At 43.3% G+C, this 15,542-nt stretch overlaps 1 protein-coding gene across 1 annotated transcript in view; it reads left to right on the top strand.

Annotated features, from left to right (window-relative positions):
* The window catches only part of LOC120933243 (adhesion G protein-coupled receptor E3-like), a 115,648-nt gene that overhangs the window by 16,758 nt on the left and 83,348 nt on the right, over nucleotides 1-15,542 (top strand). Inside the window, exons 3-4 of the mRNA XM_040346346.1 lie at nucleotides 2,207-2,386; nucleotides 11,642-11,734. Coding sequence (XP_040202280.1) covers nucleotides 2,207-2,386; nucleotides 11,642-11,734 — 273 coding nt within the window. The remainder of the gene's footprint in view (nucleotides 1-2,206; nucleotides 2,387-11,641; nucleotides 11,735-15,542) is intronic.

The raw sequence follows: 15,542 nt of genomic DNA, 5'->3' as shown, positions 1-15,542 counted from the left end.
TGTGGTAAAAATAACAAACATGTTGTACTTACCTAACTGCAAAACCAACTACACAGAGCAGCCAACATCCCTGGGCGTCCGCTCCATAGGGTAAGGGGGGTCAATTGCCCCCCTGGAAGTCAGAGTGGACTGCACCGAGAATAACGAGATTGCTCCGTGTATGATGTGTCTCCCCTCCCCCGCCGTCTCTCTAGCGGCATAGTGTCAGTCCACCCCGCACTAATGCTGAGTGCAGGAGGATCCGAAGAACTTCAGTGTGCTTACACTGCCTGCCGCTGATTGCATGCAGGAGGGAGCCGGTGAGTGGGCCCAGACAAAGGGGAGGCAGCTGAAGAATCCAAAAGCATGGACGAGGATGCGCTCATATCTGCCAGCTTCCTTTCTATGGCGGCAGCAGCACACCCTTTCTAATGGCCACAGGCTCCTTTCAGGCTGGGAGGCTCGATCCGGGCTGTAACAAAACTCCTCTATAGGTGGGCGGAGCAAGCGACCCTACACAGACTGCAGCCCGACCACTGCTTCCTGCCCAGCTAACATCAAGGCTCACCATGGGGCAGACTGAAGATAACAAAGGACAGATGCCACACTGCATATCCCCCTCCCGTGAGTCCCAACCTGTTTTGCCTTCCAAGCTGTATGATTCTGTGCTGTAAACCTGTTCTGCATCTTGCAGTGTGTAAGTTTACTGAAAGAGAAAGGAAAAATCTCGGCTATGTCAGGAATATATTGGGATTTTTCAGGCTCCACATGGATGCATTCCACACACACGCCATATGCTATTAAAAATTATTATTTTTAATAATGTGGAATACTTTCTATGTAGAACCTGAAAAGTCCCAGTATATTCCTGACATTGTCATGAGTATAAAGAGACATACAGAATACATCCCAACTCCAGGAAAGGGAAAAGTCCACCCTTGCACTGCTGGGGGGAAATTGCCATTTTTACTTCCATGTTCCAACCTTCCTCCTCCACCCAAAGCCACAGAAACATTATATACCATACAGGAACATTAACCCTGTATGGTAAAATGAGGATGATGAAGTGCTACCACAGCCTGCTAAACCCCCGCTAGTGGCCGAAGAAAGGGTTAAATGTGACTGTGTATTGCTGCTGCCAAAGCGCCCCCCCCTCCATGAAAAACAATTCTAGCGGATGCCCATGCCAACATCCTCCTCTTCTCGGGTTCCTCTTCGGCACTCCTGGCCCCTTCTTCCTGATGAGTGCCCCCACAGCAAGCAGCTTGCTATGGGGGCACCCGAGCCAAGCCGCATTTCCCTGTGTACATTCAGACACAGAGCTGCGGCCCGACCCCCACACCCTTTCTCTTCTCATTGGCTGACTGACCTTGATAGACAGCAGAAGGAGCCAATGGCACAGCGCTGCTGTCTCAGCCAATGAGGAGGGGAGTCCTGGTCATCTGAGACAATCCTACAACATCGCTGGATAGAGATGAGGCTCAGGTAAGTATTAGGGGGGCCGAGGGGGGCTGCTGCACACAGAAGGCTTTTTATCTTAATACAAAGAATGCATTAAGATAAAAAACTTTCTGTTTTTTCAATTACTTTAAACCAATACAGCTTTACTTACTTTACAGATAATTGTAGTACAGCAGATGTTTTTTTACAGCCCTTTGATATGTGAGTAGACAATCACTTTATTAAACTCTGTCTCTCTATAGTAACACTGATTGGACCAGAGCAATTTTTAAATTTCCACTGTTTACTTAGCTATAACAAGCTAAGCTTTCTTTCTTTTCGGCAATATTGTCTTGCAAAAATGATTTTATTTTATGTGTAAACTATAGGTAAAAAGACATAAAGGAGTTAATTAAGACTTATTAGGGTTAACTAATGGTTAATACTTAATTTACAGTCTTTTTTTGCTTGTAAGAATTCCTTAATTGATGTTACATGCAGATCAAAGGTCACTGAATGGAAGGATCTATCTAAATAAAATTTGGGGCTGTCGAGTAGCGCTCTTCATTTTAAAAAACTTGTCAGCTTTGAAAAAATATACATAGAATTCAACAAGAAGCATTATTGATACAATTTCAATTAGGCAAAATGGAACAGACAGAATGGAAGCAAGGATTTTGCAGGAGATGACCTGACTTTTCAACACAGAGACAATAGACAATCCAGTGTGATATTCATAGTATTATGTTGTAAGTCATACGTCACTTCTTTCTCTTCTATATTATAGGAATTCACTACCTGCCTGAGAAAGCTATTAATTTTACCAAGTGCTCCCCAACTTCAAATGACTGCCCTAGTCATTCCTCTTGTGTGGAAACCAGGAATGGATACTACTGCGCATGTGATCAAGGATTCTACAATGACAAAGACCGGGTGACAATTACTTACCCTGGAGGAAAGTGTACTGGTAATATATTTCTCTCTGTTGGGTTGCATGTACAGGGGAATTCAATAGATTGTGGGTCAATGTCATATTCATTTTCTAGGTTTAAATGTTTTTAGGCTGAAGTTTTATATATATCTTTTTTATTGCAGTTATATCAATTAGCAGAAATATGCTTGCGTATTTCAGAATAAGGCCAAGTCGGTGTGGTAAAATTATGGGGAAAAGGGAAAACTGCAGGCACGGTGTTACATAATTAAATATATTAACATAGTTAGTCAGGTCAAAAAAAGACACAAATCCATCCAGTTGAACCAAAAAAGAAAAGAAGGAATTATACAAAACCATATGCACAAACCCACAGTTGAGGGCGAAAAACCCCCAGCAAAGCATGATCCAATTTGCTACAGCAGGGGTTAGAAAAAAATCCTTCCTGATCCCTCAAGAGGCAATCGGATTTTCCCTGGATCAACTCTACCTATAAATGTCAGTACTCAATTATATTATGTCGGGGTTGTAAAGGTAAAAAATGTTTCTATTTTATGCATTAAGGTGAAAAAACTTCCGACTATACCACCCCCCCCCCCGGCCCCCCGTTATACTTACCTGACCCCTCGAAAGTCCTGCGTTCGGGCCCAACATCCTCTTCGCTGCTCAGCCTGGCTGTTGATTGGCTAGAGCGGATGGATTGAAAGCAGCGCCGAGGGGTGGGGCCGAGTGATACAGTGAGCGGCTATGGCCGCTCGCTGTATCACCGGAGCGCTCCCACAAGGACGCCACACAACACAATGCGAGGGAGCTTGCATTAATGTGTGGAGATCTTGCGGGGAGGACCAGAGACAGCCGCCGAGGGACCCCAGAAGACGTTGATCGGGGGCCACTCTGTGGAAAACGAGCTGCACAGTGGAGGTAAGTATAACATGTTTGTTATTTAAAAAAAATAAAAAACATTTTTACAACCCCCTTAACAAAAGAATCCAGGCGTTTTTTAACGCAATCTACTGAGCTTGCCAGAACCACCTCTGGAGGGAGTCTATTCCACATTTTCACAGTTTTCAAACCTTTCCGTATTTGGAGATTAAGTATTTTTTCCTCTCGACGTAAAGAGTGCCCCCTTGTCCTTTGTGGTGACCTTAAAGTGAATAACTCAACACCAAGTTCACTATATGGACCCCTTATGTGTTTATACATGTTGATCATATCCCCCCTTAATATCCTCTTCTGACGAGAGAATACATTTAGTTCCTGTAATCTTTCCTCATAGCTGAGCTCCTCCATGCCTCTTATCAGTTTGGTTGCCCTTCTCTGCACTTTCTCAAGTTCCCCGATATCCTTTTTGAGAACCGGTGCCCAAAACTGAACTGCATATTCCAGATGAGGTCTTACTAATGATTTGTAAAGGAGAACATTTATATCTCTCTCTCAAGAGTCCATACCTCTCTTATTACAAGATAGAACTTTACTTGCTTTGGAAACCTCAGCTTGGCATTGCATGCTATTATTAAGCTTATGATCAACTAAAACCCCCAGATGCTTCTCTACTATGGATTCCCCCTGTTGTACTCCCCCTAGTATGTATGATGCATGCATATTCTTAGCCATAACTTTACATTTATCAACATTAAACCTCATTTTCCACATAATTACCCTGATAAACAGTATATTGAGATTTGCTTGTAAGTTGGATACATCCTGTACACTGAACCTTGGGGTACACCACTGATAACCTTACACCATTCAGAGTAAGAATCATTACCTATACCCTCTGAATTTGGTCTGTTAGCCAGTTTTCTATCAATTTACAAACTGATCTTTCCAAGCCTGTAAACTTTACCTTACACGTGAGCCCTGTGTGGGGAACTGTGTCAAATGCTTTTGCAAAATCCAAATATAACATGTCCAGAGCCACCCCTATGTCCAAGGTTCTACTTATCTCTTCATAAAAAAGAAACCAGGTTTGTTTGACAACTTCTGTCTTTCATGAATCCATGCTGACTGTTACTTAAAATATTTTTTTCCAGCAAGAACTCATCTGTGTGGTCTCTCTCCAATATCTTCCCAACTATAGAAGTTAAACTAACAGGTCTATAGTTACTTGATAAAGACTTTGATCCCTTTTTAAAAATGAGCACCACATTTGCCCTAAGCCAATCCAGTGGTACCATTCCAGTCATTAGCGAATCCCTAAAAATTAGAAACAGTGACTTTGAAATGACAGAGCTCAATTATTGTAGGATCCGTGGGTGAATGCCATCTGGTCCAGGTGCTTTATCCACCTTTATTTTGTCTAAATATTTCTGGACCATATCACTTTTGAGCCATAGTGGTTCATTTGGGGCTGTGTCACTACCACCCCCATTATGGACGCATGACACCCTGTCTTTCTGAAAGAGAGCATAGCCAGGAATATTATTAGCCCAGTCATGTGAAGAATGAAGCCAAGATTCAGCAATACCAATTAAATCATAGTTCTCCTCATGCACCAGAGCTTCCAACTCACCTATTTTGCTTGGCAGATTTCTGGCATTGGCGAACAAACACTTTAATTCATTGTCACATTTTGCACACATATGTGGCATATTTTGTATTTTAGTAGAAGCAGTACAATTTCCAATGGTTGTTTGTAACATGGGAACCTTTGTATCATCTGCCATAGCCCTCCCCCATCTTTCCCCATTCAACCCATCAATAGGGACTGACCCCTGTCTGACCTGTCTGACCCATTACAACAGGGGTTGACAAATTTGCTTGGAATCTAGGAGCCAGGTAAAAAAGTTAGGAGCCAGAAAACGCGCCCCGTCCCGACGAGCTTGCGCGCAGAAAGCGAACACATACGTGACCAGCGCCCCCATATGTAAACGGTGTTCAAACCACACACGTGAGGTATCGCCGCGATTGGTAGAGCGAGAGCAATAATTCTAGCCCTCCTCTGTAACTCAAAACATGCAACCTGTAGATTTTTTTTAAACGTCGCCTATGAAGATTTTAAAGGGTAAAAGTTTGTCTGCATTCCACGAGCGGACGCAATTTTGAAGCGTGACATGTTGGGTATGAATTTACTCGGCGTAACATTATCTTTCATAATATTAAAAAAAAAAATGGGGATAACTTTACTATTGTCTTATTTTTTAATTAAAAAAAGTGTAATTTTTTCACCAAAAAAGTGCGCTTGTAAGACCGCTGCGCAAATACGGCATGACAGAAAGTATTGCAACGTTTGCCATTTTATTCTCTAGGGTGTTAAGATAAAAAATATATATAATGTTTGGGGGTTCTAATTAGAGGGAAGAAGATGGCAGTGAAAATAGTGAAAAATGACATTAGAATTGCTGTTTAACTTGTAATGCTTAACTTGTAATACCAACGGCCACCACCAGATGGCGCCAGCTCACATCTGGTGGTAATAACTTGTAATACCAACGGCTCACCACCAGATGGCCCCAGATGGCCCCCCCTTCCAAGCCAAGTCGCCAGGGCCCCATTTCTAGTCGCCATGGCGACCTGGCGCCCGGGATTTGTCGAGCCCTGCATTACAATCTAATTCACCCTCCCCCACAATTCTAGTTTAAATACTCCTCCAGCCTTCCCATGAACCTGAGAGCGGGGAAATCAGATTGGGTTCCAAACTCAGACTTATGCATTATATTATTAAAGATTTTAGTTGTCTCCTGGTGGAAATGAAACTGACAAGAGGGCTTGTCTTACACCTCCTATCCAGTGATTTAGAGGTCAAGGAGGGTCACGGGTGCCTATGAGTAGATCCAGAAACAGCAGCTGATTATCTTGACATGATATGAGCACTGCTGAGTTATGGTTGTAGAGCAGACTGGTTACAGATCAAACATAGTAGGAACACATAGAAGATGGATTGTAGTCAGGATTGAGAAGAAATTAATAACATCAGCAGAGGTAAAAAAAAATCAGTAGGAAGAGGAATAGTTAAAGCGGACCTTCACTGCCTCTGAGCACCACAAACCACAAACCAAAAACACAATTTAATGATTTTTTTTATATAAAAAGTAACCTAACCCAGCCATGTCTCTTTGCTTTATTTTGTTGAGAAATCATATTGGAAAACAACCCCCTAAAGCTTCTGGCAGTGACCATTTTGAGAAAGGGCAAATGATTCATGTAGCATTTACTTCCTGGAATCCATCAGTCTTAGCTCAGGCATGCATGCAGGAGAGTGTGCTTTGCTGAAAAAAACTCCCATCCTCTCCCCCCCCCCCCCATAAAGACTCCTGGGTTACTTAAAAAGTAACCCAGTTATTGACCCTCCTCAAGACTACTGGGATGTATGACATCATTTGCCTAGGCAAGAAACCAGGAACTAACTGAAGAAACATAAAAAAAAGTGTAACAACAAGTAAATATGATCTACTTTCCTTATCTATTTACTAATGCCAGCAGCAGGAGCATTCAAAATAATCAATGTTAATCAAAAGAGTGAAGTTCCACTTTAAAGGGTTAGTAAAGGATTTTTTTTTCCTTTAAAATAACAAACATGTTATACTTACCTCCACTGTGCAGTTCGTTTTGCACAGAGTGGCCCTGATTCACGTCTTCTGGGGTCCCTCTGCGACTGTCTCCGGTCCTCCCTGCAAGTACTGACCACAGTCATGCGAGAGAGCTTGCATGGTGGTGAGTAATTGCGGGCGCGCTCCAGTGATACAGTGAGCGGCCATAGCCGCTTGCTGTATCACTCGGCCCCGCCCCTCGGCGCGCCGCGTCACTGGATGTGATTGACAGCAGCGCCAGCCAATGGCTGCGCTGCTCTCAATCGATCCGCTCTAGCCAATCAGCGGCCAGGCTGAGCGGCGGAGAGGATCTCAGGACCGAGCGCGGGACTTTCGAGGGGTCAGGTAAGTATAACAGGGGCTCAGGGGGGAGGGGGGGCAGCATCAGATGTTTTTTCACCTTAATGCATAGATTGCATTAAGGTGAAAAACTATTTTACTTTACAACTCCTTTAAAGTCTGGGCCAAGGTCAAGGTATGGGCAGTGAAGGTAACAAGTTATAAGACAAAAAGCAAAGTCAGGAACTCATGCCAGGTTCAGCAACAGAAGATACAGGTTCAAAAAAGGTCAGAAGAAAAGCTGAAAGAGGAAAATCAGAAGTGGAAATAAAGTCAGCAAGATAGGCACTTCTCTATGCAATTTTGAGATTTAAATAGGCTGCTTTGCATCAATGCCAGTATCGACTTTGCATACTTCACTCAGTTTCACACAGTGTCATCACAGTTTCAGGGCACAGAGTAATCCAAAAGACTTTCTTACAATGTGTGAAATTGACTTCTTTGATTTCATGCCTTTTCACTTCCTCAATTGTTCACTGTTTTTCCTTACAGCATTCAGACCACTTACAAATATAACAAAAGGTCGGTGCTAGATGCTCACATTATGACCACTGTAAAATCTATTTTGTTCATGGACTTGGCTTCCAAACATAATTTTCCTTCTATCTCCACCTCCAAACCATTGACCTCCAGCCCTGAAATGGCTTAGCCCTTTTTTATTCAACTTAAAGGAGTTGTAAATTAATATTTTTTTTCACCTTAATGCAATCTATGCATTAAGGTGAAAAAACATCTGGTGTTGCCGGCCCCCCCTGAGCCCCAGTTTTACTTACCTGACCCGTCGAAAGTCCCACGCGGTCCCGAGATCCTCTTCGCCGCTCAGCCTGCCCGCTGATTGGCTAGAGCGGATGGATTGAGAGCAGCGCAGCCATTGGCTGGCGCTGCTGTCAATCACATTCAGTGACGCGGCGCGCCGAGGGTCGGCTATGGCCGCTCGCTGTATCACGAGAGCGCGCCCGCAATTACTCACCACAGTCATGCGAGCTCTCTCACGACTGTGGTGAGTAATTGCGGGGAGGACCAGAGACAGCCGCCGAGGGACCCCAGAAGACGAGGATCGGGGCCACTCTGTGCAAAACTAACTGCACAGTGGAGGTAAGTATAACATGTTTGTTATTTTAAAGGGAAAAAAAAATTCCTTTACAACCGCTTTAAAGAAGATGAAGGACTGTTTTTGAAATCAACTTTGAGTGTTTTTGTTTATTTCACTAAGATTTTAACACCTGCCCATGATGTCTGTCAACATTTTTTTTTTACAATCTCTAGTCTTCCAAGGTTTGTTTTTTTTACTTTATTGACAATTTTTGGACCAAAATTAGTGGGTAATGAGGAAAAACACCAAAAATTAATACAATAAAAGGCCAAATTTCCAAATCAATTTTATATTAACCACTTCAATACAGGGAACTTTCACCCCTTCCTGCCCAAACAATTTTTCAGCTTTCAGCACTGTCACACTTTGAATGACAATTGCATGGTCATGTAACACTGTACCCAAATGAAATGGTTATAATTTTTTCCCTACAAATAGAGCTTTCTTTTGGTGGTATTTGATCACCTCTGCGGCTTTTATTTATTGCGCTATAAACAAAAGAAGAGGGACAAGTTTGAAAAAAGCACAATATTTTTTACTTTTTGTTATAATAAATATCCAATTTTTTTTTTTAATTTTCCTCAGTTTAGGCCGATACGTATTCTTCTACATATTTTTGGTAAAAAAATCACAATAAGCGTATATTAATTGGTTTGCGCAAAAGTTATAGCGGCTACAAAATAGGCAATAGATTTATAGCATTTATTTTTTATTTTTTTTACTTGTTATGGTGGTGAGCTGCGATTTTTATTGTGACTGCGATATTGCAGCAGGCACATCGGACACTTTTGACACATTTTTGTGACCATTCACATTTATACAGCACTCCGTGCTATAAAAATGCATTGATTACTGTATAAATATGACTGGCTGGGAAGGGGTTAACACAAGGGGGCGGTCAGGGGGTTGATGTGTTCCCTAGGGAGTGATTCTTACTGTGGGGGAGGGGACTGACTAAGGGGGGTGACCGATCGGTGTCCCTATGTACAAGGGACACACCATCGGTCTCCTCTCCCTGACAGGACGTGGATCTGTGTGTTTACACACACAGATCCACGGTCCAGCTCAGTTACTGGGCAATCGCGGGTGCCCGGCAGACATTGCGGCCGCCGGGCACGTGCATTGGGTTCCGCATTGCGCATTGCGGCCCCCTAGTGGCTCCCCCCCAGAACATCCCCCCAGAACAAGAGCTAGTGGTTAAGCCTGCTAAGGGTTTGTCGAAAGCAAGCATGTGTGTCTCATTGCTCAGCAGTTAAACATAATGGGGTATGAAAAAATAACTGGCACAGAGGAGTTCAAAAGAATTACATGAAACAGTTGAATCTTTTGGGGTTTCCTCTGACCACTGACAAGAACTTGAAGGCAGCAGTTATGACACCAGGGCCCTAATTGTTCCACTATATAGGTATGTCTCTTATCTCCTTCCTGAAAGGCAGTATTTATATGAATATTTTTGTTGGAGCTATTCATACAATTTTGGGATGTTCTCCTCATGTCTAGGGTGTGTCGAATGTCTGCTTATTTTTGTAATAGTAAAAGCAACAGAAAACGACTCAGCAGGTGTCTCCTGGCAGCAAGCAGATCCCAGAAATCAGATTCCAACTAATATGCTGGCTGCTGGGAGGGTATTTAGGCCCTGTCCTACTAGTGCCTTTCATGCCAGTGTTTTGCTCTGATGCCAGATACTGTGTGTCATTTATTCTGACCCTGTCCCTAATCTGCTCCCTTTGTTGCTGATCCCAGTCCTTCTTCTATGGGTCACAGGAGTGAAATTCGTTTTGCACTTCTGTCCAGAAGTCCGCTTTCTGCTGACATAACAGGAATCAGTCTAGGCACCATGTCATCCCGACAATGGAAGTCTGAACCTGCCAGATGCCTTGGACTGATACCCGTCTCAATCTCTCAGTGAGCCGCTCAGAGCCTGAGACAGCCCGTTCCCCGCCCCTCCATAGCTAAGCGCTCCAGTGAGTGAGGAGGAGGCAGAGCGGAGAGCTACTGATTGACAGTCAGCAACTCTCTGCTCAGGGAGCTGAGAACCGAGCCATCAACAATGTTTGATTCCTCGGTTCTCAGTGCAGAGGCGCCGGGGAACAGATGCAGCATCAGACCGATGCTGCATCCACCTAGGTGAGTAGAAAACTGAAAAAAAATAATACCATACTTCTCTTTTAAAGCATGGTCCCAGTTTCCTGCTATTCTGATCTGGGCATCCCTATTGCTGATTCCTGACACACCTTGCCATCTTTTTGTTCTGCAAGGATAGAATGTTTCTACAGGGTGCTAGAAACATTGTGTGGCTTGCGACGTATGGGTAGACTATGCCAAAAATTTCACTATATTTTTTTTTTTCTTTCTTTTTTTAAGTGTATTTTGTGCGTGTACTCGAGAGAGGAGCCGGACTGCAGGAGTTGGGAGTAGGCAGGCCTCCCCCAGAGGCAATCTGCCATCTTTCTCCATGCCCCGGGTGGCAATGGCGGGTGTGTGAGGGGGTCCTCCCACACAGCCCACCCTACCTGCTCCGCTTTGAAGCCCAACGGGGCAGAGGGACTCCCTATAAGGGAGTGAGAGGATTAGCCAGCTCAACCAGCCCCATTAGTCCTTCGCCTCTCTTTTAGAGACCGCGTGGTCAAAGTGCGTGTGTTAACCCAATTTAGAGTGCGTGTGTAGGTGTGGTGGTTTTTGTGGGAGGGGGGTGGGCGTACTAAGCACAGGCTTACCTTGCATAGCACACCCACCGGGAGCCGGGCTGAGACCACCAAACTCAATTCACATGAAGCCGAGACCGGGATCCGAACCTCTAGCTGCAGAGGTGAATGGCTTGTCAGCACAGTGCCAATCGCGTTGAGCCACCGCAGCTCCCAAAAATTTCACTATATTTATGGTCAAAAGACCCTCCCAGCATGGGAGGAACCTAGGGGGCACCACATGAGTGGCAGCTACCTGCCTAGATGTAGTTCACAGAATGTAGAGAGACATGTCAGCCTTCTCTTCTTCCCTATTGAGTACAGGACAGTTGATAAAGCTAACTACAGTTTAGGTTTTTCTGTAGTTCTGATGTGTGAACCTCAAGTTGTTCCTGTCTTCATAAAGAAGCGGAAAGTTCAGGGGGAATTAATGATTGAAAGATGGGGAACTTGAGGGATATGGGTTTGAAGAACAGCAGAAGCCAGAAACTAGAAGCAAGTTTCTAAACACAAAATACAAGCAATCCCGCTATGGCTATCTTCATGGGGAAGGTGTTCCCGGTTCCCAGTTTCCATAAGTCACCATGTTTAATATTACACCACTGACTGCATTACATTGACCTTTTTTATTTCATTCAACCACCAGCACTCTGTACAAGAGAAGGTAGCAGCTCTCCGTGTACTTGCAACTCTGGATTCGGTAGGATAAAAATCGATAAAGATCTTTTCTATTGTACAGGTAAGATATTGCTGTGCTGAGAGGATGGATGTCTAATGCCGTGTACACACGATCATTTTTCGGCATGAAAAAAAACTATGTTTTTCCAACTTCATCATTAAAACGACGTTGCCCGCACACCATCGTTTTTAAAAAATGATCTAGCAAAGCGCGGTGACGTACAACACGTACGACGGCACTATAAAGGGGGAGTTCCATTCGCCTTTGGGCTGCTTTAGCTGATTCCTTGTTAGTAAAAGACGATTTGCGCTTTTATGTCTTTTACAGCGTGATGAATGTGCTTACTCCATTATGAACGGTAGTTTTACCAGAACGAGCGCTCCCGTCTCACAACTTGCTTCTGAGCATGCGCAGGTTTTTAACGTCGTTTTAGCCCACACACGATCATTTTTTACAACCCGAAAAACGACATTGTTTAAAACGACGTTAAAAAATGCAGCATGTTTTTTTTTTAAAATGAATAGGAGATAGCACTAATATTAACTAGTGCTGAGTGAATACAGTAAAGTGTGATAGTATTGTAGAGAGACCCATGACTAAGTCACGTGTCTAGTGACGTAACGCGTGGGGGAGGAGCCTATGTGACGAGACTACGATCCTAGTGAGGAGACCATCACACTGAGCGGCAACCTAATTCAGAGCCTGTGTTAATCGGCGGTTTTGTGAGTTTATACACCGTCGGTGTAGTTTCTTGTCCACTGTCCTTTGCCATACAATATTGTACTATGAGGCTTGTCCTCTCTTTTTTCTCTTTCCTATATATTGGAGCATTTCTGACTGGATCTTTGGGAAGGTCGATTTCTGTCTAATGAGAAGCAGTGAGGAGGAGACGCCAGCTGATCATCTATAGGGCTGCATATGGGTTTATTCCATTTAACCCATAATGAACTCACTTTATTATCTCATTGGATAGAGTGTATTTTTTTCATAAGTGTTGTTGTTTCCTAGTCATATTATTCACTGTTTTTGATTAATACTATCACACTTTACTGTATTCACTCAGCACTAGTTAATATTAGCGCTATCTCCTATTCATTTCATATCATTTTGGTTTTGTTCACCTATTGGATACGCAGCTTTTATTATTTGATATTTTTTGCTAGTTTTTCCTATTTTTGGTTTTATATGGTAGCGCAGTAGTACCACTCCTTTTACATGTTTTTTTTTGTCGTTTTTCAGAACCTGAAAAATGATGTGAGGGCGATCATTTTAAATTACATTTTTTTTAAACAACGTTTTTGTTTCATGCCGAAAAATGATCGTGTGTACGCGGCATCAGAGTTCAAAGGCCTGTTTTCTGAATTGTTCATTCTTGAGCAGCTTAAGGAGAACCATTGAAGATTGGGCAGCTGTAAGAACCCCCACTAAGTTGTTATAATGGAGTAGCCTTGCCTTTCAGAGATTGTTGTGTGTGCTATTATTTACTTGTATTCTCTCCTGTCAGAGAACACACATCAGCCCAGTCTTATACCGCATACACACCATCACTTTATGTGATGAAAAAAAATGACGTTTTTAAAAACGTCACTTTAAATGACCGTGTGTGGGGGAAAACAATGTTTTATGTCTTGTGAAAAACGACAAAAAAAATGGAAGCTTTATTCAATTTTCTGTGTCGTTTTTCCAAACGTCGTTTTTTATGTCACAGAAATTGACCGTGTGTAGCAAAAACCGACGTTTAAAACAAAGTTTTTACACCCGCGCATACCCAGAAGCTACTTATGAAGCAAGCTTCAATGGAAAAACGTGGTGAACGTAACCTCGCTTTGCTAGAACATTGTGAGAAAAACGATGGTGTGTAGGCAACTTCGTTTTTGAAAATTGAAGTTTCAAAAACGTCGTTTTTTACTTCACAGAAAATGTCGTTTTTTTCCATCACATAAAGTGATGGTGTGTACGCAGCATTAGTCCTAAAGCTACCCATGGAGACTTTCCTGTGTCCTGCCTGGATGGGAAAACGTGTCTGTTTACCGTAGCATTTTGTCCCTGGTGTTCCTGCCAGTCCCTCTGCTTTCCTATTAAAACTGACCACACTTGGCATGAGAGCATGGCATGGTCAGTTTTCTTGCTGTGCTGGGAGCTAATCTAATGATCAGGCTTGTGCTGACATGTCCACCCCCTCTACACGGCCTTTCACTGAGAAGCTTAGTGTACTGCTGCTTCTCCTCTCACAGCTCCTATCCTATGCATAAAAAGAATTTAAAAGGGTTTTATATGTATACACAAATGTTTTACCTTTCATTTCTATTTTGAACTGAATGGGCTGTTTTACAAGGCGAGGGTTCACATATACTTTGGTTGTAAAGGTTAAATAAAAAATAAAAAAATAACAAACAAGTTATACTTAACTGCTCTGTTTAAGGGTTTTGCACAGAGCATCTTCGATCCTCTTCTTCTGGGGTGCCCTGCCAGTGCTCCTGCCTCCTCCCCCTCATCGGGTGCCCCCATGGAGGGCTGCATGCTCCCGAGTCATGCTGCTGCATCCAATGACACAGTCAGCAGGACTCGGCCCCACCCCTCGGCTCTCATGTCACTGGATTTGATTGACAGCAGCGGCTATCAATCTATCCAATGAGGACAGAGACAGCGGCTAGAGCCACTGGGCTCATGCTCATCGCTGGAACAAATGGGTTCAGGTAGGAAAAAGGGGGGGCTTTGGGGGCAGTAAAGAAGGTTTTTCACCTTAATGCATAGAATAGATTAACGTGAAAAACCATGAGACTTTACAACCCTTTTAAGCATACACATTGTCAGTCTAGTATTTCACATCTAAACATTGTATGCATGGTCAGTAATTGAACATAGATATAAAACATAATAAAGGGATATGCAATCCTATCGATTATTAATGGTGATAGCCAACAAGGCGCTATTTGAGCTATACTCGTGTAGTATAATGATTATTGTATGACAAAGTTGGTTAAAGGGGTTGTAAAGGTTCGTGTTTTTTTCACCTTAATGCATCCTATGCATTAAGGTGAAAAAACACCTGGCAATGACGGCCCCCCCCCCCCCATTTTACTTACCTGAGCCCTTTCAGTGTCATCTTAAGAGCATTATAGGCCCCCGGGCAATACAGTGCACTGGGGCCCTGTCTACACAATCACGCACGAGAATTTACTGACAAAAATCATAAAATTTACTGGCAGAACCACATCTTTTACTGCCAGTGCAAAAAAAGTACCTAAAATTACAGTTTTCAGTGCCGAACAATGCAAATGTCAGTATTTAAACTGTAAACATATAGCTAGTGCTATTAGCAATGTGTTTAAGTTAAACAAAAGTAAAAAATAAAAATGTCTTCATTGACATGAAGGTCAGGTTACTATAACCCAGCCAGCACAGAGTTTCCTCTTACATCAGAGTCTGCAGGATTCCCCCTTACAGTGAAAGGGAACTCTTATGTAAAGGGGAACACTGCAGATCATGATCTAAGGGGGGAACTCCGATGTGGAGGGGGCTATGGTGACCAGAGACCACCTTATATCAGAGTCCACTGCTTTCTCTTTCCCACTTACATCAGGGTCCGCAGACTGAGTTCCCCCTTGCATTGTAAGGGGGAATCCTGCAGACTCTGATGTAAAGGGGAACTCTGATGTGGGGGGCACTCTGGTGACCAGAGACCACCTTCCGTAGAGTAAATACACTAAGGTAAGGGGGGTCACTAATATAGGAGGGGGAACCTTTATATCAGTGCCCCCTTACATTTTTGCATTCACTCCCCTCCTTACATCAGCAACCCCCCGCACTCGTGGAGGATCGGATCTTCTCTGTGATTTCCGCAAACTGGGCATGGGCAGTTCTAACC

This window comes from Rana temporaria, chromosome 3, assembly GCF_905171775.1.
Source record: "Rana temporaria chromosome 3, aRanTem1.1, whole genome shotgun sequence".
NCBI lineage: Eukaryota > Metazoa > Chordata > Amphibia > Anura > Ranidae > Rana > Rana temporaria.
This window is presented reverse-complemented; position numbering and strand designations above follow the sequence as displayed.